The sequence below is a fragment of the Herpailurus yagouaroundi genome, unplaced genomic scaffold, assembly GCF_014898765.1.
Source record: "Herpailurus yagouaroundi ecotype Mexico unplaced genomic scaffold, PumYag 191, whole genome shotgun sequence".
NCBI classification, from domain to species: Eukaryota; Metazoa; Chordata; class Mammalia; order Carnivora; family Felidae; genus Herpailurus; species Herpailurus yagouaroundi.
In genome coordinates, this window is record NW_024412422.1 from 4,160,376 (window position 1) to 4,181,305 (window position 20,930).

The 20,930-nt window shown below is 42.0% G+C and overlaps 1 protein-coding gene, 1 long non-coding RNA gene and 2 other non-coding genes across 7 annotated transcripts; 3 read left to right on the forward strand and 1 right to left on the reverse strand.

Annotated features, from left to right (window-relative positions):
* Positions 1-523: 523 nt before the first annotated feature.
* Positions 524-14,499, reverse strand: SIRT4 (sirtuin 4). 4 transcript variants are annotated; one of them, XM_040443713.1, is made up of 5 exons: positions 14,397-14,498; positions 6,462-6,702; positions 3,869-4,160; positions 3,534-3,746; positions 524-966 (listed from the first exon to the last, which is right to left on the reverse strand). In XM_040443713.1, exons 2-4 carry the CDS (start codon positions 6,677-6,679, stop codon positions 3,594-3,596), a joined length of 663 nt encoding a protein of 220 aa, XP_040299647.1. In that variant the 5' UTR covers positions 6,680-6,702; positions 14,397-14,498; the 3' UTR covers positions 524-966; positions 3,534-3,593. The 4 variants fall into 4 exon arrangements, with proteins under 4 accessions (XP_040299647.1, XP_040299645.1, XP_040299643.1 ...); XM_040443711.1 differs by having other exon boundaries at positions 4,025-4,160; positions 6,189-6,702; XM_040443709.1 differs by having other exon boundaries at positions 6,189-6,702.
* Positions 14,189-19,462, forward strand: LOC121010238 (uncharacterized). Its single transcript, XR_005781054.1, has 4 exons — positions 14,189-14,308; positions 15,169-15,315; positions 18,080-18,132; positions 19,048-19,462. It is a non-coding gene; the product is annotated as an uncharacterized LOC121010238 (long non-coding RNA).
* Positions 17,732-17,872, forward strand: LOC121010487 (U4 spliceosomal RNA). Its single transcript, XR_005781198.1, has one exon. It is a non-coding gene; the product is annotated as a U4 spliceosomal RNA (small nuclear RNA).
* Positions 18,485-18,625, forward strand: LOC121010486 (U4 spliceosomal RNA). Its single transcript, XR_005781197.1, has one exon. It is a non-coding gene; the product is annotated as a U4 spliceosomal RNA (small nuclear RNA).
* Positions 19,463-20,930: the final 1,468 nt, after the last annotated feature.

Below are 20,930 nucleotides of genomic sequence, written 5' to 3' on the forward strand. Positions count from 1 at the left end.
TCACTTTTGATGAGATTGTGCTGAAAGCTTTAGCCTGGTACAATGATTCTTTCGGGCTAACACAATAATCAAACAAGGCTTACTGCCTTGCTCAGCAGAAACAAAGCAGCTTAAGAGCCCACTTGGGAATTCAGTTTCCTCTCTACACATCAGGTTTGAGGCAAGTGTCTCATCTGGCAGCTGAAATCCAGCAGAAATCTTTAAAGAACCATGTCATAAAGCCTCATTCTCTTTTAGCTGATTAAAAAAAAGAATATAGGGGCACCTGAGTGGCTCAGTTGGTTGTGTGTCAGACTTTGGCTCAGGTCATGATCTCACAGTTCATGGATTCAAGCCCCGCATCGGGCTCTGTGCTGACAGCTCAGAGCTTGGAACCTGCTTTGGATTCTGTGTCTCCCTCTCTCTCTCTGCCCCTCCCCTGCTCGTGCTCATTCTTACTCTGTCTCTCAAAAATAAATAAAAATGTTAAAAAATAATTTAAAAAATAAAAATAAAAAAAGAATATAAACATACAGCCCACATACCTGGTGTGCAAATGATTTCTTTATTCCTTAGTTAATAAAAAATTCATTCATACCATTGCTCATCTTTTATAAAAATATACCAGAATGTTTCAGTTAAAGACATTTAACCATTTGGAATTCTAAATTAAGTCCTTTTCTTCTCCCCTCAAGCCCCACATTAGTGAGATTCCTGCTTAGTGCTCCAGAGACCATTCTGGCCTAAGTATTTCCCCAGGCCGTTTCTTCTGCCTGGTGAGATAAAAAGGAATCGAAAACAGTTTACCTATCAATAGAAGCTGCTGCTTTGAAAAAGTCTTTCTTCAGGGGCAAATTTCATCAGCCTGACTGAAACTTGCCCAGTTCATAGGCAGGCTGGGAGAAAGATGCTGGTTTGCTGCCCTCTACAGGCTGCACTCAGCGAGCTTTGGTTAGTTGGAGGAAGGAGGGAGGAATCCTCAAGGATCTGGAAAGAAATGAAACAAGTTAATGCCGAATAAGCCGAGAGTGGGTGGGGGAAAATGATTTGTGAACATCAGCCTACCATTCAAGAAACCACAGCATTTAGGACATGTAAAGAGGGCCACTATATCTTGTTAAGTGAAAACATGCACAGCTTGATTTGATTTTCATAGAAACAGACTTAGTTATACCAGAATGTTAAACTTTGGTTATCTAGGTGGTGGAATAATAGGTAATTTGCATTATATTCTTTTTACTTATCTGTATCACCTAAACATTCTATAATATATATTATTCTAGTAATAAGCTAGCTAAAAAGTATATTAAAAAGTGTCTAGGCAGATACCATATGACTTCGCTCATATGAGGACTTTAAGACAAAGAACAGATGAACACAAGGGAAGGGAAGCAAAAAATAATATAAAAACAGGGAGGGGACAAAACACAAGAAACTCTTAAATACGGAGAACAAACAGAGGGTTACTGGAGGGGTTGTGGGAGGGGGGATGGGCTAAACAGCTAAGGGGCATTAAGGAATCTACTCCTGAAATCATTGTTCCACTATATGCTAACTAACTTGGGTGTAAATTTAAAAAATTTAAAAAAATTTTTTAAAAAGTGTCTAGGGGCTCCTGGGTGGCTCAGTTGGTTGAGCATCCAACTTTGGCTCAGATCATGATCTCATGGCTCGTGGGTTCGAGCCCTGTGTTGGGCTTTGTGCTGACAGTACGGAGCCTGGAGCCTATTTTGGATTCCTTGTCTCCCTCTCTCTCTCTGCCCCTCTCCCACTTACACACTCTCAAAAATAAACATTAAAGAAAAAAAAAATTAAGTGTCTGTACTAAGGGGACTTCCTTGGTGCTAGTAATATTCTGTTCCTTGATCTAGATGCTTTATGTCTTCATCAAACTGTCCACTTATAACACATGCACTTCTCTGTATAGTATACTTCAATGAAAATGGTTTTTTTAAAGTTTATTTATTTACTTTGAGAGAGAGAGGCAGAGAGAGAGGGAGACAGTAAATCCCAAGCAGGGTCCATGGTGTCAGCAAAGAGCCCGACGTGGGGTTCAAACTCATGAACTGTGAGATCATGACCTGAGCTGAAACCAAGAGTCAGATGCTCAACCGACTGAGCCACCCAAGCGCCCCCAAAATGATTTTTAATAGGTGGTTGTACAGGAACTCTCATTCGTTGGCGGGAATGCAAAATGGGACAGCCACTTTGGAAGGCAGTTTGGCAATTGCATACAAAACTACACAAACTTTTATCATACGATCCAGCAGTCTTGCTCCTTAGTATTTACAGCGACTTTATTCATAATTGCCCAAAACCTGGAAACAACCAAGTTGTCCTTCAGTAGGTGAATCAAATGTTAATACTGTGTGAGTGTATAGGGACAAGGGGCATATTGGAACCCTTTGTATTTACTGCTCAGTTTTGCTGTGAACCTAAAACTAAAAATTAAGGTCGCTTTTTTAAAAAGTGGTTGTACTTCCCTTAGAATATGCTAAAAACTACTGAATTGTACACATTACATGAATAAACTGTGGTTTGTGAACTATCTCAATAAAGCTTTTTATTTTACTTATTTATTTTTTTTTAGAGAGAGAGTGTAAGCGAGGGAGAGGGGCAGAGAGAGAAAGAATCCTAAGCAAGCTCCACGCTCAGCACAGAGCCCGACCTGGGGCTCGATGCTATGACCCTGGGATATGACCTGAGCCAAAGTCAAGAGTCAGCTGTTCAACCGACTGTGCCATCCAGGTGCCCCAAAGCTTTTTATTTTTTTAAGTGGTTGTATCCATAGATTAAAATAGATATAAAAGTACCAATACATGCTACAATATGGATGAACCTTGAAACTATTACGCCAAGTGGAGAAGCCAGACACAAGAGGCCACATCTTCTGTGAAATGTCTAGCATAAGCAGAAACAGACTAGCTATTGCCAGGGTAGGGAGAAGCGGAGGGGTTGGGGAGGGTGGAGTGACTGCTGATGGGTACAAGGTTTCTTCCTGGGATGAGGAAAATATTCTGGAATTAAGACAGCTGTGAGTCATGTATAACTTTGTGAGTGCACTAAAAGCTTAATTGTATACTTTGAAAGGGTGAAAAGCTGTTATTTAAAAACAGGAAAAAAAAGCAGTAGTGAATTTTGAAACCTTCTAAATAGCTGTGTGCACAGAGCTGGAAAATAAATATCTTTCAAACACTGCAGCTTAATGCACATTAAAGAATTAGTTTTAATTACTAGTGGCCATACATTAAGATGCCTATTTATTTTTATTTTTATTTTTTTACATTTATTTATTTTTGAGAGACAGAGGGAGACAGAGCACAAGTGGGAGAGGGGCAGAGAGAAAAGGAGACACAGAATCTGAAGCAGGCTCCAGGCTCTGAGCTGTCAGCCCAGAGCCCGATGCGGGGCTTGAACCCACAAATCGCAAGATCATGACCTGAGCCAAAGTCGGACGCTCAACCGACTGAGCCACCCAGGTGCCCCAAGCTGCCTATTTTGTCAGTGCTCTTGGTTGAATGAGAACTGGAATCAGTATCTAGGAAAGCATTTACCTTTAAGAGCAGGATTCAAGTGAAAGTCCCAGTTTCTGACTCAGGAGCATCAGACTGTGGTCAGCAGGGGTCTATTAGAGGCAGCAGTTCTCCGCAGCGAGAATCCAGTTTCAGGCACGCCAAGTCATCTGACCGTGTGGGCCCAATGTTAAGTATTGCAATTGGGAGCTTCTTCTCTCGGGCAGTGAGGATGAACCTGTAACCAGAGTAAACCTTACAAGGAAAAGACACAGGTAAGAACTCTCAATGCAGTTAGAGGTAAACCTAACAGGGAGCCTCTCCAGGGCTCTCCAGCCCGCAAAAGGGGCCATTCCCACCCTGACCAAGTCAGATACCTGTAAGGATGATCCCACTACCAAGAGGGAGTCAGCTTCTTTTACACGCCTGTGCACAAAGTCAACCTTGTCAGGGTTCACTGTGTCCCCGAAGAAAACGACATCTGGTTTCAGGGGGCCTCCACATCGGCAGGACGGGACCCGAAAGCTCCGTACCTGCTCCTCTGTGAGAAAGACGTCGCCATCAGGAGCCAGGCCATGGGCCTCGGCACTCCAGGTGGGGTTCAGAGCTTCAAAACGCTCTTGTAACACCTCCCGGGGAATCTGTTCACCACAGTTCAAGCAAAGGACCCTGAAACCAAAGAAGAGGCTGACTGAACAACTGGTCCCGAGAAGGCATGAAGCTGCCAAAAACATCTCATCCCCAACCAGTTGTAGCTCCCCCAACACTGTTCACTGTTCCTAGCACCCAGTCTTTCCCCCAAGTTAGGAATACCTTCCAATGTTAACTACCACCATTCCTTACCTTCCTCCTACTGCCAACTCTAGAACAAGCAGTGTACCTCTGCTTTCCTTACTTACATGGCCTGCTTAACCTGTTGGCTCATTTTTATCCTTAGTGCAGCTGCAAATGCTTTACCAAATGACTTCCTTAGTGCCCAAACCGGTGCTTTTCCTCCCTCCCTCTCCTCCTCCAGGGTGATTGTTGCTGTCCATCACCACCGTCCCTCTAAAACACTCTTCCCCTTGGTGTCCTAACCCAGTGACTTGTTTCTCTCCTCACTTCCCTAATCATGAGTTCGTGTGAGGGCAAGAACTTTGAGTCCTTTGACCACTATGCTATGGCCACCACCTAGACTCCACCTAGGAGTCTATAGGCTCCTGCCTATAGACAGGAGCCACTCAATAAATAGCAGTTATTTTAAGAGACCAGCCGGGGGGGGGGGGGGCAGGTAAAGTAGACATGATATAATTTTTGTATCTGAGTGATGGTACATGGGAGTTCATTATACTACTTTCTTATTGGGAAGATTTGGAACTTTCATCAGGAAAAGAAAAGTTTAATGGGGCCAGGGCCATCATTAGCTCTCAAATTCCCCTGATACCACCTTGATCTGGGTCCTTCAGGCTGACCTCCCTGAGCCACACTCTCTAATCCTGTGTGGCTTTCCTCAAATGCTATTTTTATCACATTGCTTTCTTGCTCAGAAACCACTAATAGTCCCTTTTGGTCTCTCACAAAAGACCCAAATTGCACTGTACTATTTTCAGATGCACCCATGATTTGGGTCCAGCCTTTCCAGACAATCTGATTTCACAGTAGTCTCCACAGAGGCCAGGCCAGACTCCTCTGGGCTCTACAAATCCTCTTCATTTAGAAAGCCCTCTCCCCTATTTTGTTCAGTCAGACCTGAGCCAGACTCAAGCCCCACCTTTCCCATAAAAGCTTGACCGATTACTCGAAGCTTTACTAAATCCGTTTCTCTGAACCTCTAAAGCAGGTCTATCACGGACCACATAATTTAACAATCACATATGGAGTTGTCTGTTGTTAAACATGTTATTTTTGGATCCCCCCCACCCCCAGGAGATTACAAAGTTCTCACATATAAAGTAGAGCATGTTTTATGCTCTTTGGTTTTGACCCCTCCACACCACCAATAGCACACCACACGTTGTGGCACCCAATAAATATTTTATGATTGGCAGGAGGATCTCTGGGGCTTAATAATAAGGAAATTGTCTCCAGTTAGCTTCAGGTTATTTCCAGGGCTACATGTGTTCATTCCATCAATATTTACTGAGTTCTATTTGCCAGGCTGTACTGTGTTCTATGTGTCCAGGCATCAGAAATCCACCAGCTTATAGACTATGCTGTTGGTGCTTTGCTCATAGTCCCCTCAAGACACCCTACAGCCACTTGTACACAGTTCTCTGATAAGCAACTTCTTGCATCTCTCTTGCTTAGGGGGTTTACTGGCCAAGGAGTTGCAGAGTCAGTGTTAGGGAGTTAATTCCCCTAAAAAGACCCTCAACCGTTAAAGGACGGGACATGGTAGATAAATGCCCAAGCTTCCTCAACTTTCAGTGAGACAATTCTGAAGTATGCTCCAGACAGAGGGCCCCTCAAAGGATTGAGTTCCAGCTCCCCAAAGCAGCAACCCATTCATTAACATGCCCTTTTCTTGACTTTTCTTGCCTACCCTGTTTCATTTCCCCACTCCCTCAATGAGTTTGCTGGGATCAACTCCAAAATAAACAACTTGCTCCCAAATCCTTTTCTCAAGATCTAATGAGGACAAAGTGGTCAAGACAGCCAAGGTCCTTGCTCTCATGGAGCTCACATTTCTGCATTCACACTATTTACACCTTCCTGCACCTGTGCATGCATCCATGGAGTTCTGTCAGGCGCTGACTCCCTGCTTTAGTGTGCAAGGCATCCACATTTTGGGTCACCAGCCAGTACAGCTTTCCGAGTCTCTCCCAGTTGCTCAAGGCCCAATGTGCAGGGTTAGGCTGGAGGGAGGAGAACCGAGGCCAGCCGACAAAGTTTCTCGCCCAGTACCGCTGGCGGACTGGAGCACTCCGTAGAAAATCCCCATGCTGGATGGGTTTCCGGTCAGTGCGGGCATAGAGTCCCACCTTTTCTGACCTGTAGTCTGGGATCCCCGACTCAGTGGAGATTCCTGCCCCAGTCATCACTAGGAGTCTCTTGGACAGGGTGATGAAGCGCTGTAACTCTCTGATCTTCTCAGGGTCTAGAGGTGGACTTGGTGGCACAAATAACCCAATGGATCCATGTGAGCACTGCTGGCTGATGTTCACCATCCAGTGGCCTTTCGCTGCCCTGAGAGTCCACCTACAATTCATCTTTGTTCTAGAGAGAAAGAAACCTGATGGGAGAAAACAAATTTTAAAAACTAAGGCCGCCAAAGGGCACCTGGGTGGCTCAGCCTGTTGAGCGTCTGACTTTGGCTCAGGTCACAATCTCACAGTTAATGAGTTCGAGCCCCACATGGACTCACTGCTGTCAGTGCGGAGCCCACTTCAGATCCTCTGTCCCCCACCGCACCCCTCCCCTGCTTGCATTCTCTCTCTCTCTCAAAAATAAACATTAAAAAAAATATATATATATATATATAATATATATATATCATACATATAGGGGCACCTGGGGGGCTCAGTCAATTAAGTGTCCTACTTTGGCTCAGGTCATGATCTCATAGTTTGTGGGTTCGAGCCCCGCGTCAGGCTGTGTGCCGACAGCATGGAGCCTGGAGTCTGCTTTGGATTCTGTGTCTCCCTCTCTCTCTGCCCCTCCCCTGCTTGCACTCTCTCTCTCTCTCGCTCTCAAAAATAAATATTAAAAAAATGTTTTATATATAATATAATATATAAAATACATATAAATATATAGATATAATATTTATAGTATATGATATCTATATAAATAAAACTAAGGTAGCTGAAACTAAAAACAGAACTACCCTATGATCCAGCAATTGCACTATTAGGTATTCACCCAGAGGATACAAAAAGACAGATTTTAAGGGGTACGTGCACCCCAGTGTTTATAGCAGCATTATCAACAGTAGCCAAACTATGGAGACAGCCCAAATGTCCATCAACTGATGAATGGATAAAGATGTGGTATGTATATATAACGGAATATTACTCAGTCATCAAAAAGAATGAAATCTTGGGGCACCTGGGTGGCTCAGTAGTTAGGTGTCTGACTCTTGATTTCAGCTCAGGTCATGATCTCACAGTTTGTGAGATTGAGCTCTGCTGGCGCAGAGCCTGCTTGGGATTCTCTGTCTCCTTCTCTCTCTCCCTCCCTCCCATGCTTGTGCATGTCCCCCCCCCTCAAATAAATAAATAAACTTTAAAAAAGAATGAAATCTTGCCATCTGCAATGACGTGGATGAAGCTAGAATGTATTATGCTAAGCACAGTAAGTCAATCAGAAAAAAATACCATATGATTTCACTTATTTGTGGAATTTAAGAAATAAAACATATGAACCTAAAGGAAGGGGGAGGAAAAAAAGAAGAGAGGGAAACAAACCACAGGAGACTCTTTAAAAAAAATTTTTTTTTTAGGGGTGCCTGAGTGGCTCAGTCAGTTGGGTCTCTGACTTCAGCTCAGGTCATACCAAGTCTTGTGAGTTCAAGCCCTGCATTGGGCTCTGTGCTGACAGCTCAGAGCCTGGAGCCTGCTTTGGATTCTGTTGTCTCTCTTTCTCTCTCTCTGATCCTCCCCCACTCCCACACTGCCTCTCTCTCTTTCTCTCTCTCTCTCTTTCTCAAAAATAAATAAACATTAAAATTAAAAAAAAAATTTTTTTAAGTTTATTTATTTTTGAGATAGAGAGAGACAGAGCATGAATGGGGGAGGGTCAGAGAGAGAGGGAGACACAGATTCTGAAACAGGCTCCAGGCTCTGAGCTGTCAGCACAGAGCCCGACGCGGGGCTTGAACTCACAGACCACAAGATCATGACCTGAGTCGAAACTGGATGCTTAACCGACTGAGACACCCAGGTGCCCCTAAAAAAAATTTTTTTTTAATATTTATTTTTGCAGGAGAGAAAGACAGCATGAGTGGGAGAGAGGCAGAGAGAGAGAGAGAGGGAGACACAGAATCTGAAATGGGCTTAAGGCTCTGAACTGTCAGCACAAAGCCTGACTCGGGGCTTGAACTCAAGAACTACCAGATCATGACCTGAGCTGAAGTCAGACACTTAACCAACTGAGCTACCCAGGCACCCCAACAAACCACAAGAGACACTTAATGACAGAAAACAAACTATGGATTGATGGAGGGAGGTGGGTGGGAGATGGGCTAGATGGGTAATGGGTATTAAGGAGGACACTTGTGATGAGCACTGGGTGTTGTATGTAACTGATGAATCACTGAATTCTCCTGAAACCAATATTGCACTTCATGTTAACTAAAATTTAAATTAAAAAAAAAAAAGACCCCCAAAACAAAAACAAAACTAAGGAAGCCATCAACTGATGAATGGATAAACAAAATGGGTTCTATCCATATAAGGAAATTTACCTATAAGCATAAAGTTCTGATATATGCTATAATATGGATAAACATCAAAAACATTATGCTAAGTGTAAGAAGTCAGTCACAAAAGGACAAATACTATATGATTCCACTTATATAAAATTTCTAAAATACACAAATATATAGAGACAGAAAGTAAATTAGTAGTTGCCAGGGACTAGAAGATGCATCAGAACTTTATTTATTATTTTTTTTTAGTCTTTCCCTTAGGCTTTTTTAAAATTCAAGGATAATTAACATGTAGTATTATATTAGTTGCAGGTGTACAATATAATGATTCAACAATTCTATAAAGTAGTCATTGCTCATTACTAGAAGTACATGCTTAATCCCCTTCACCTATTTCACCCATCCCCTCACCCACTTCGCCTATGGCAACCACCAGTTTGTTCTCTATATTTAAGAGTCTGTTTTTGGGGTGCCCGGGTGGCTTCAGTCAGTTAAGTGTCTGCCTTCAGCTCAGGTCATGATATTGCAGTTCATGAGTTCTAGCCCTGCATTGGACTCTCCATGCAGAATCTGCTTGGGATCCTCTGTCGCTCTCTCTCTGTCCCTCCCCGACACATGTTCGCATTCTGTCTCTGTCAAAAATAAATAGACATTTTTTTTAAAAAAACGGCTTTCAGGGCACCTGGGTGGCTCAGTGGGTTAAGTGTCCAACTCTTGATTTCAATCAGGTCATGGTCTCACGGTTTGTGGGTTCAAGCCCCTTGCTGGGCTCTGCACTAGCAGTGAGGAGCCTGCTTGGGATTCTCTCTCTCTCCCTTTCACTCTCTCTGCTCCTTCCCCAACTCACTCATGCACTCACATGTGCTCTCTCTCAAAATAAACTAAAAATGTTTTTAATAGAGTCTTTTTTTGGTTATCTCTTTTTTCTTTGTTCATTTGTGGTTTTTTTTCCTTAAATTCCACGAGTGAAATCATGTGGTATTTGTCCGACTTATTTCACTTAGCATTATATCCTCTAGATCCATCCATGTTGTTGCAAATAGCAAGATATCCTTCTTTTTTTAATATTTTTTTTAATGTTTATTTACTTTTGATAGAGACAGAGCATGAGCAGGAGAAGAGCAGAGAGAAAGGGAGACAGAATCTGAAGCAGGCTCCAGGCTCTGAGCTGTCAGCACAGAGTCCGACGCGGGGCTCGAACTCACCAACTGTGAGATCATGACCTGAGCCGAAGTCAGATGCTTAGCCAACTGAGCCACCCAGGTGCCCCAAGATATCCTTCTTAAGGCTGAGTAATACTCCTGTGTGGAGTGAGTGTGTGTGTGCATGAGTGTGTGTGTGTGCTGACATCTTCATTAATCTATGGATGGACACTTGGGTTGCTTCCATATCTTGGCTATTATAAATAATGCTTTAATAAACATAGAGGTGCATATATCTTTCCAAATTAGTGTTTTTGTTTTCCTTGGGTAAATATCCAGTAGTAGAATTACTGGATCATAGAGTAATTATATTTTTAATTTTGTGAGGAAACTCTGTACTGTTTTCCACAGTGGCTGCAGTAGCTTGCATCCCCACAAATAGTGCACAAGCGTTCCTTTTTCTCCACATCCTCACCCACACTACTTACTTCTTGTCTTTGATTTTAGCCATTCTGTCAGGTGTGAGGTGATTATCTCATTTATAGCCGAAAAGCAAAGGTAGCATATAGGCATCAAACATCAACAACTTCTTCCAATTTCAACATTAGGAAAAGAGAGAATACCAGACTAGACTCTTCATGGAAGAGCACACCACTCCTCAAGATGTGGTCTTGGGAGAAAAAAAAAATTGAACTCGACAGTGATCAAGTCTCTAGAGTTTAACAATTTATAGGAAATACAGAGGCCAAAGCAATGTTAGATGATACCATCGGTCCATCCATGAAGTTCAGGCCATGGGAAACTCTACAGGACAGAAAAATCAGCTTCTTCAACAAATAAACTGCAAGAGATAGAAGTAGATCTGAAGGGGGAATGATAGATTAAAGAGATTTAAAGACATACCAACCAAATGTAATCTGTGGGCCTTATCTGGAACTTTACAACACTAATAATTGGAAAATTGAACATTAACTGTATGTTTGATATTAAAATTATTGTTTTGGGGCCGCCTGGGTGGCTCAGTCGGTTGAGTGACCGACTTCAGCTCAGGTCATGATCTCATGGTTTGTGAGTTCAAGCCCCGCGTCAGGTTCTGTGCTGACAGCTCGGAGCCTGAAGCCTGCTTCGGATTCTGTGTCTCCCTCTCTCTCTCTGCCCCTCCCCCACTCGTGCTCTGTCTCTGTCTCCAAAATAAACATTAAAAAAAATTTTTTTTTAATAAAAAAAAGAAATTATTGTTTTTTACGTATGGGGGCTTCTGGTTGGCTCAGTCAGTAGAGCATGCAACTCTTGATCTCAAGGTTGTGAGTTCAAGCACCATGGTGGTCTTAGAGATTGCTTTAGGAAATTTAAAAAATACATATTTAAAGATGTGTTTTATGTATGACAAATGGTATTGTGATTTTTTTAAAAGTCTTCATCCTATAGAAGTTACAGACTGAAATATTTGGGTGAGATGATATGTCTGGGAGGATTTATTTCAAAATAATATAGAGGGGGCAGAGTAGATAGAAATATACTGTATAAATGAAACAAGATTAGCCAAGAGTTGTTCATTTTTGAAGCTGGGTGATAGGTCTGTGAATGGGGTTCATTATATTATTCTATCTCCACAATAAAAAAATTTTTATATAGGGCACCTGAGTGGCTCAGTCGGTTAAGTGTCCAACTTTGGCTCAGGTCACAATCTCACGGTTCGTGAGTTCAAGCCCTGACTCAAGATCTGCATTGGTGGTGCTGAGCCTGCTTGTGATTCTCTCTTTCCCCGTCTCTCTCTGCCCCTTCCCCACTTGCTCTCTCTCCCTCTCTCTCTCTCCAAATAAATAAATAAACTTTAAAAAAGAAACAACAGAAGTGCCTGGGTGGCTCAGTTGGTTAAGCGTCTCACTTGGGCTCAGGTCATGCTCTCATGGATCATGAGTTCAAGCCCCATGTCGGGCTCTGTGCTAACAGCTCGGAGCCTGGAGCCTGCTTCGGATTCTGTGTCTCCCTCTCTCTTTCTGCCCCTCCCCTGCTTGTGCTCTCTCTCTCTCTCAAAAATAGATGTCCTAGTGTGCCTAGGATAGTGGTAGTGCAGAAATGCCAAAAGCTATGAGATAAAGTAACAATGCTTATATCTTTTGAATACTTTAAAGGCTTAAGAGATATGATCTGAAAAGTGAGGGGGAAAAAAGAATGGAGTACTTTGAAGAGAAGCTAAAATGTGGAATGTTTCACCTTAAAGGTAGATAAAACTCTAATATCTGGACCCTATCAGCAGTCATATAGTATTTGAAGAAAACATATTTGAAATTAAATGTACAAAGTGAACTAGGATAGGTAACTTAAAAGTATGCCTCCCTCATGTTGCCCTGGATCTAAACAAAAATAAAAGCAAGGGTACATGATTATCAACAATACAGAGATAAACAAGAACTAAACTTAGCCTAAAAATATATGGACTAACTGTAAGGAAGGAATTGCAAATAAAGAAAAGCTTGGGTAGCACTGTCATTTCCCCCAAATAGTCCACCCTAAATGGGATTTGGGAGGTTATTGATGAGATTTCAAAATTCATCCAATTTATATCTGTAAGTTGACAACCCAAAAGGTATCTGATAATCAGCAAAGTTGTACACTGAAATATTTATGGGATGGGTGATGAGAGCCAACAGCATGATATTGAGAAATGACTGGGGAGTAGGAATTTGTTGGCATTGCACATAATACTGTCCTCTTGAAGACAAAATCTAGGTTTAAGAAAATGTATCAGAGAGGAGTACAGGTTTTTGCATAATCTAAGAAGACTCTCCATCCAGACCATACTACTTCCGGTGGCAGATTGCATGCTTATCTGAACAACCTACAAATAATGAATTAATCAGTGACTTCAGTATCTTAAAGGATGGGCCCCCCAAATAAACAAGAATATCTTTCCCTGGAAAGGTGCAGCCTCCGCCCCGCCCCGCCCCCCCCCCCCCTGCGGCCACACACACACCTAGAGTGTATTTATAACCTTACTTTGTAATCCAAATCAATCTTTTGCAGAATTTGGGAGGGTGTGAGCTAGCTCAGGATGTAAGAACTCAAGAATGTACTGAACATTGGGGCTCCAGGCTTATAGAGTAAACTGACCCTTGCCAGGGGTGTACTACCTTCTCCCCCAGTATCCCCCACAAAAAGATATGAGAAAATAATCCCATCGTGGCCAGTTTCAGGCTACCAATGGTTTAACAACTGGCTAGCAAGTTCCTAAATGTCTAACAATTGGCCTTCACCAGGAAAAACTGATTCCGGCCCACCTTCCCTGAGTCCCATGAAGTCTGACCTGAAACAACAAGGCTCCATTTTTATATCTTTTTAAAAATTTGTTTTGGTCAAGAATTTCTAATACCTTCCACAAAATAAAATCTTCTCGCCACACTGGACTATTGCATAACAACCCAAGCCAATCTTGTCTTCTTGACCTCTTAAGAACCTACAACCAGAGGTCTACTATGCTTGGCCATCAGATGGAAATTAACTTAAAATGGTTGGTGAATCTTCCAAGACTTTTTGCATTCAAGAAAAACTGTACATTTTGGTTTATTTAAAAAATGGTGGAAGGGACTCTAAAAAAATGTGGATTTTAAAAAGGGAGTGTAAAATAAAAATTGGTAAAGCAGGACTCTAGCATAACATAAGACCTATTCTGTCTGTCCCAATAAAACCTGGCTGGTCAGAAATAAACTTCTTATAAACTTCAAAAGAATAATAGCTTACTCCCGATATCTTTTAAATCTTTTAATAGGGAATTGTTATTCCATCTATGTCTACAACTAAAGACGTCTCCCTCAGAGGAATACACTTATAATTTTAGTTACTACCATCCCTTGGGAAACCGTGTGTTCCATAAACCTACTTCCTATTTTATAAATCAGAATATTTCTTCATAAGCTAAGAAGCATATTTGAATTCCAGTATGCCAAGTGTTGATGCAGTTGCTGCTCAGACTTTTCTGACTTTTGATTTTTATGGCTTTTGGTTTTATTACTGTAACTAAGCACATGCACATCTTTTATTCTACTTTCCCCATATTCTTTTAGTTTACCCTCAATTGCAAACACGACATTCTAACAAAGCTTTGACGTATTATTTAACATAATGCAGAAATTCTCTAGTGACACGCACCCCATATGTAAACATTATTTTATGCCTGGCTTTCCAGATCTAGTTCCAGGACCCCGATTTCTCTAGAAATCCACAGCAACACTTGAACCGCTGAACAAATACAGTCTGGATTCCTGAGACCAAAGGGCTCGGGAAAATCGCTGAAAACCCGCTATACTGGAACAGCTGCTCTCTGCCAGGTACTACTAAACGGCAAAAAGTTTATATAGAATCCCTCACAACAAATTCACAACGTCTAGAAACCTGCAACCCCCACAGAACACTTACCTTCCACACCTTAAAGAACACTTTACGTCTGACCACGCGACGGGCTGGCTCCTTTTGCATTTTGGGAAATGCAGTCCAGGAGGCAGAAATGATGCCAGGAAAACTACAAGTCCCACAATCCTCTGGGTGTCACAGATGAGGGATCCAGATTGTGTAGTAGCGCCCCCATCTGCCTTTCCTGGTCAGAGGTGTTGAACAGTCACAGGAGCGAAATGTGCCCGCTGTCTCCTAAGCCAACATGTTAGTGTCCCTTTGAGAGAAGTTGTTAGAGTTTGAAGACGAGTGTGCTCAGTGCAAAATAGTATATCTAAACAGTACTAAGTTACGAATTCATTGTTAAGATAGAAGCTTTAATAATGTATCTAGATTAGACTCATACTGAACTTCAGTGATTATGATCCTTTGCACTCACTGTGAGGAAATCAATTTTCCCACCTTGTAGTGGGGTGTGAAGAAATACATTAATAAATATCTGAAAAATTCATGTTTTTGGAGTTTATATGAAAAACTAAAGCCACAGATAATATACAAGGAATAATGTGTTTACTCATTTGGCTTCTCCAATTTTCTTTATTCTCTTTTGTGGTTTTATTACATTAACCAGCACAGTGCCCAGGTCTAACTCCCAGAGATTCTGATTTAATTGGTCTGGGGAGATGCCTGGGCATCAGGATGGTTTACAAACTTCCCAGTTGTTTCTAATGTTTTTAATAATGAGAACCGCTGTTCTGTAGCATCACCTAAATAAGACATCAATCAATTTGTGTTTTAGAACATCAATCAAAGGGCAGCTTACTGGAACCTTGAAGACCACCTAAGGAGCTACTTCCCCTGTTTTAAGATAAACTGAAGCCCAGAAGTGTATTGTGGAAGCTGGAGTCAGAGTTTGACTCCTGATCCTCTCACTGAATGTGTGGAGGTAAATATCTGTAAAGTCACCCAGTTTAGGAGTTTGGGAGCAATACCTACACAACAACTCAGATAGGTCACACTGCTGGGACCATCACCTGACATGACAGGTTTTTTGTGCCTTAGTTAACCTGACCACATTGGCTGAAAGAAAGGACCAAAATGTAGACTGGAAATTGTTACTAAGTCAAAAAAATTGCAATCAGGAATATTTCCTGCACATACGGGTATTGGATCAAAACCTATTAAAATGCCAAAACACTGACATTTTCTCCCCCCACCCCAAGTTTATTAAGAAAAATTTCAAACTCATGTTGTTTTTTTCAGTTTGCCAAGTAGAATGAACATCGTTAATTGAGAGACTGACTAATACAGAACTATTGTGCTTTTAGGCCCCCCAAAATCTCATGTTCCTGGGAGAAGTTAGCTGACTTTTCAATTTTTCTTAGTGCTGGAAAGTCATCCGTGGAGGATGAAGTCATCCAAGACAGCTGGTAAAACACACAGTGTCACCATACCAGGAATTCATGACTACGTCTTTGATTGGATCAAAGTAAAATAATATAAAATTAATCAAGTTACTAGTCTTTTTTTTTTTCTTGATAATTTTTCCTACCCTGGCAGTTATGGCTGGGGGGGGGGGGGGCGGGGAAAGCTACACATCAGCATCAAATAGGTCTTTTAAAGATGTCATTTTCTCACCTAGATGATGATTATATGAATGATCACTGAGGAATAGTTTGAACGTTTCATGTTTGAATTTTTTTTTAAGATTTTAAATAATCTCTAGATTTTAAGTCACCCTAGGGCCACCTGGGTGGTTCAGTCAGTTAAGCCTCTGACTCTTGATTTCGGTTCAGGTCATGATCTCATGGAACCAAACTGTGAGATCAAGTTGGCTTCAGCACAGAGCCTGCTTGGGATTCTCTCTCCTCGCTCTCTGTCCCTCCCCCGGCTTGTGCAAGTGTGCACACACACTTTCTCTTTTTCCCCAAAATAAGTAATCTCTACACCCAACCTGGGGCTGGAATTTACAACCCCCAGATTAAGAGTCATATGTTCCACAGACCGAACCAGCTAAGTGCCCCTCATATTTGAAATATTTTATAATAAAAAGTTGGGGGAAATGTAATTTTCTTAGAGACTATTTACATCTTAATGAGTAGCAAAAACCAAAAGTATTTTGGAGAATATAGTTCAGGGATGAAAGAAGTCTGAATATAGGTTTCTGACAGCTTTCCACTTGTCAAGGGAAAAACAGGCAGTGGGAGTGAAAGTTACTTCAAACTTCGTGAACTGTGAACATTTCTATGAAAATAGCCTTTTCCAGCCTATCTCCTCTGAATTAAGGTGTCCAACAGAAAACCCTTTGGGATTAAAAAAGAATTCTTAAAAAAAAGAAAGAAAGAATTACCATATGACCCAGAAATTCCCCTTCCAACTATATACAGAAACGAATTGAAAACAAGGATTCAGATGGATATTTGTATGCCACTGTTTGTAGAAGGATTGCTCACGAAAGCCAAACATGGAAACGAAGCAGATTCATAGAATAATGGATGGATAATAAAATTCCATACAATAGAATATCAGCCATAAAGAGGAATGAAATTCTGATATATATACTACAACATGGATAGACCTTAAAACATTATGAAATAAGCCAGACAGGTGCCTGGCTGGCTCAGTCGGAAGAGCATACAACTCTTGATCTCGGGGTCCTGAGACCCGCGCCATGGGTGGGGTATTAAGTATTATTACTTAAATAAATAAACTTAAAAAAAAAAAAAAAGTCAGACGCCAAAAGTCAAATAGTGTGATTTTCGCTTATATGAGGTACCTACTGGAGTCAAATTCAGCGACAGAAAGTAGAATAGAAGTTTCTAGGGGTTGGGAGAGGGAGAAATAGGAAAGGGAGTTAGTGTTTAATGGGTACAGAATTTCGGTTTGGGATGATGAAAAAGTTCTGGAGAGGTATGGTGATAATGGTTGCAAACAATGTACATAATGCCACTGAACTGTATACTTAAAAATGGTTGGAATGGTACATTTTATATTACGTATAGTTTACCACAATTTTTTTAAAAACACTATTTTGGAGAAGATAGTTACGCTGTGAATCGGGAGCCAAGGGAACAGCATGCTGATACAGCCCATTTTCATCTGCCGCAATTCATTCTATGAATTAAGTTATTAGCATATTTCTCTCCCATAATGCTTTGCTTCAGGCTCCATCAAAGCTTAGTTAAGTGAAATCAAGAAACGAAATCCTTAGAAACAGCTCAGGCATTTTCAAGAGATCTTCATATGGTTGTGTAATTTTTAACCAAAGAAAAATGGATCGTTTTCCAGTACGACTCAAAACTCACTTTTCTGTAATGGGAAGCTTGCCTATTGGGGATGATGAGTAGGGGGCGTTACTCGTTAGCTTTGCGCAGTGGCAGTATCGTAGCCAATGAGGTTTATCCGAGGCGCGATTATTGCTAATTGAAAACTTTTCCCAATACCCCGCCGTGACGACTTGAAATATAGTCGGCATTGGCAATTTTTGACAGTCTCTACGGAGACTGAATATTTCAGTTCAAAAAAAGAGCAGTGTTTGGGGGGTTGAGTGGCAAGTGGTGTTTAGCTTTCTGTTTCTTAAAAGTCGTTTTTCCTATCTTCGTTTCGGGGGCAGGCGTTGTAGTTCGCAGTTAGTTACTTTCTTATTACCTTGTTTTGGGTTCTTAGTTTTTTCAGCTGTTGGTGTTGTAGTCTCTGTTGTTTTTTGCTAGGCTGACGTCCGACATTGCACGAATGCTTGCTGTGACCTTTGCCGACGTAGTCGGTACGTAGCTGCTTGTCCTTTTTCGGTTCACTCTGGCTTTTCCTGTCTTTCCACTGATCACATTTTTCACTGTTTTTAACTCAAAATTCATTTAACCTGGTCATCTCTGTGATGTCATGACGATTTGCATAAGATTACCCAGCATCCCCAGCGAATGCACTCTCACTTACAAAATCTGAATATTCGACAGGAGTCGATCCAACAACAAGAAGCCTCAGGTGCAGACCAGTCTTAAATATAACTGCTGGAAGCAGAACGCATCGTATACACCAATTTCCGCCTGGAGTCGTCCACCCTCACTGAAAAGGTGGTTGTCATCTGTGGGGGAGCAGGCTGCGTGTTTACGATCTCCAGCTTTGCGCAGTGGCAGTATCGTAGCCAATGAGGTTTATCCGAGGCGCGATTATTGCTAATTGAAAACTTTTCCCAATACCCCGCCATGACGACTTGAAATATAGTCGGCATTGGCAATTTTTGACAGTCTCTACGGAGACTGAATATTTATGTGTCAAAAAGAAGTTCGTGGAACAGCTGGCTGTCACCTGAGCTGGTTTTTTTTTCCAATGCTGAATGTTACCTTTTCCAACTGAGCGTGAGTATATATACAGTACTCGGTGAGGTTGTTTCCCGCAAGTCTGAAATGTGTAGGAGGACCTTTTATTATGGTAAAGCAACGTGTTTTATAATTATGTGTCTGACCCCGTTGAGAGGTACGGATTTTCGAGGGTTGGAGGGAATGAATCTTGACCAAGTGCTTCTTAAAAGCCCCCGGAGGAAGAAAATGCTCTACTTTTACTTACTCAGGCCCCATTATGATGTTCCAGGCAGAGCTGTGCTGGAAACCAAGTCACCTTAATTCTAGTGTTGTACTGGGTTCTACTACACTGGCTACCTCTAGTCTTGTTCTCTCCCTAGGGAGGCCAGAGGTGTCCCAGGACAGACGCCCTCAAGAGGCCCACCCTTGCTCCTGGCAGATCCAGGTGGACGTGCGTAGGCCATCTCCCATCAAACACTCCTCCGGTCTGTAAGCTAAAGGATTTGGTTATTAAGGGCTAAGGTGTGGTGGACAGGCATCTATTGCTTCAGGGCAGCCTTGGGGAAAACCGCCCCAGCGGTAAATTAGACCCAATCGCTGCTTCGGGGAGTTCAGTTTTGAGACAGGCCGCAAGTAAACGAACAGATGAGCTAGAAAATTACAGATTATTTCAGTGCTATGAAGAAAATAAGCAGGGAGCTGTGGTGGAGCCATCATTCTTTTCTTTTTTCTTTTCTTTTTTTTTTTTTTTTTACAAACAGCTCTTTTGAGTTATAATTGGCATTCAATAAATCACACATTTTTAAATACACAATGTTATTGTTTTTTATTTATTTTTTTTAATTTTTTTTCAACGTTTATTTATTTTTGGGACAGAGAGAGACAGAGCATGAACGGGGGAGGGGCAGAGAGAGAGGGAGACACAGAATCGGAAACAGGCTCCAGGCTCTGAGCCATCAGCCCAGAGCCCGACGCGGGGCTCGAACTCACGGACCGTGAGATCTTGACCTGGCTGAAGTCGCACGCTTAACCGACTGCGCCACCTAGGCGCCCCAATGTTATTGTTTTTTAAATGTTTATTTATTTTTGACAGAGAGAGAGAGCATGAGCGGGGGAGGGGCAGAGAAAGAGAGGGAGACACAGAATCCGAAGCAGGCTCCAGCCTCTGAACTGTCCGCACAGAGTCGGATGCGGGGCTCGAACTCACAGACCGCGAGATCATGACCTGAGCTGAAGTTGGACACTCAACCGACTGAGCCACCCAGGCGCCCCTAAAGCACACAATTTTATAAGTATTGAGACATGTACACCGAAGACACCATTACAATCCAGAGAGTGAACACATTCATCACTCCCCACCTCCCTGTCTCTTCCCACTCCCTTCTGTTGCTATAGTTGGCAATTTCCAGAGTTGTATATAAATGGAATCGTATGTTATGTGACATTTGGAGACTGACTTTTTAACCAAACATACTGTCCTTGAGGTCCATCCAGGTTGCATGGATTAATAGCTCATTCATTTCTCTTGCTGAGTAGTATTCCGTTTATGGAAGTACGGGATTTATTTCAACCATTCACCCTTTGAAAGACATGTGACTTGTTTCCAGTATTTTGCCATCACCAATAAAGCTTCTAAGAACATTCCTGTACAAGTTTTGTGTGAACAAGGGTCCCTGGCTGGCTCAGTCAGTAAAGCACGCGACCTTTCGTCTTGGGGTCGTGAGTTCAGGCGCCATGTTGGGCCTAGAGCTTACCGAAAAAGGAAAAAAGGGGGGCTGGGTGGCTCAGTTGGTTAAGTGTCTGACTCTAGATTTTAGCTCAGGTCATGATCTCATGGTTCGTGGGCTCGAGCCCCCTCTTGGGCTCTGTGCTGGTAGTGTGGAGCCTGCCGGGGATTTTCTCTCTCTCTCTCTCTCTGCCTTTCCCTTGCTCAAGTGCCATCTTTCTCTCTCTCTCTCTCTCAAAATAAATAAACTTAAAAAAAATTTTTTTAAGGAAAAAACAAGTTTGGTGTGAGCATAAATTTTTAATTCTTTGGCCATATGGGAAATTACATGTTTAATTTTGTAAGAAATTGCCAGATTACTTTCTAGAGTGGCTGCATCACTTTACTTTTCTTTCTTTTTTTCTTTTAAAGTAGGTTCCATGCCCATCATGGGTCTTGAACGCATGACCCTGAGATCGAGGGTCACATGCTCTCCTGACTGAGCCAACCAGGTGCCCCCACTTTATTTTCCATGTGAAGTCTTTAAAAATCTAGACA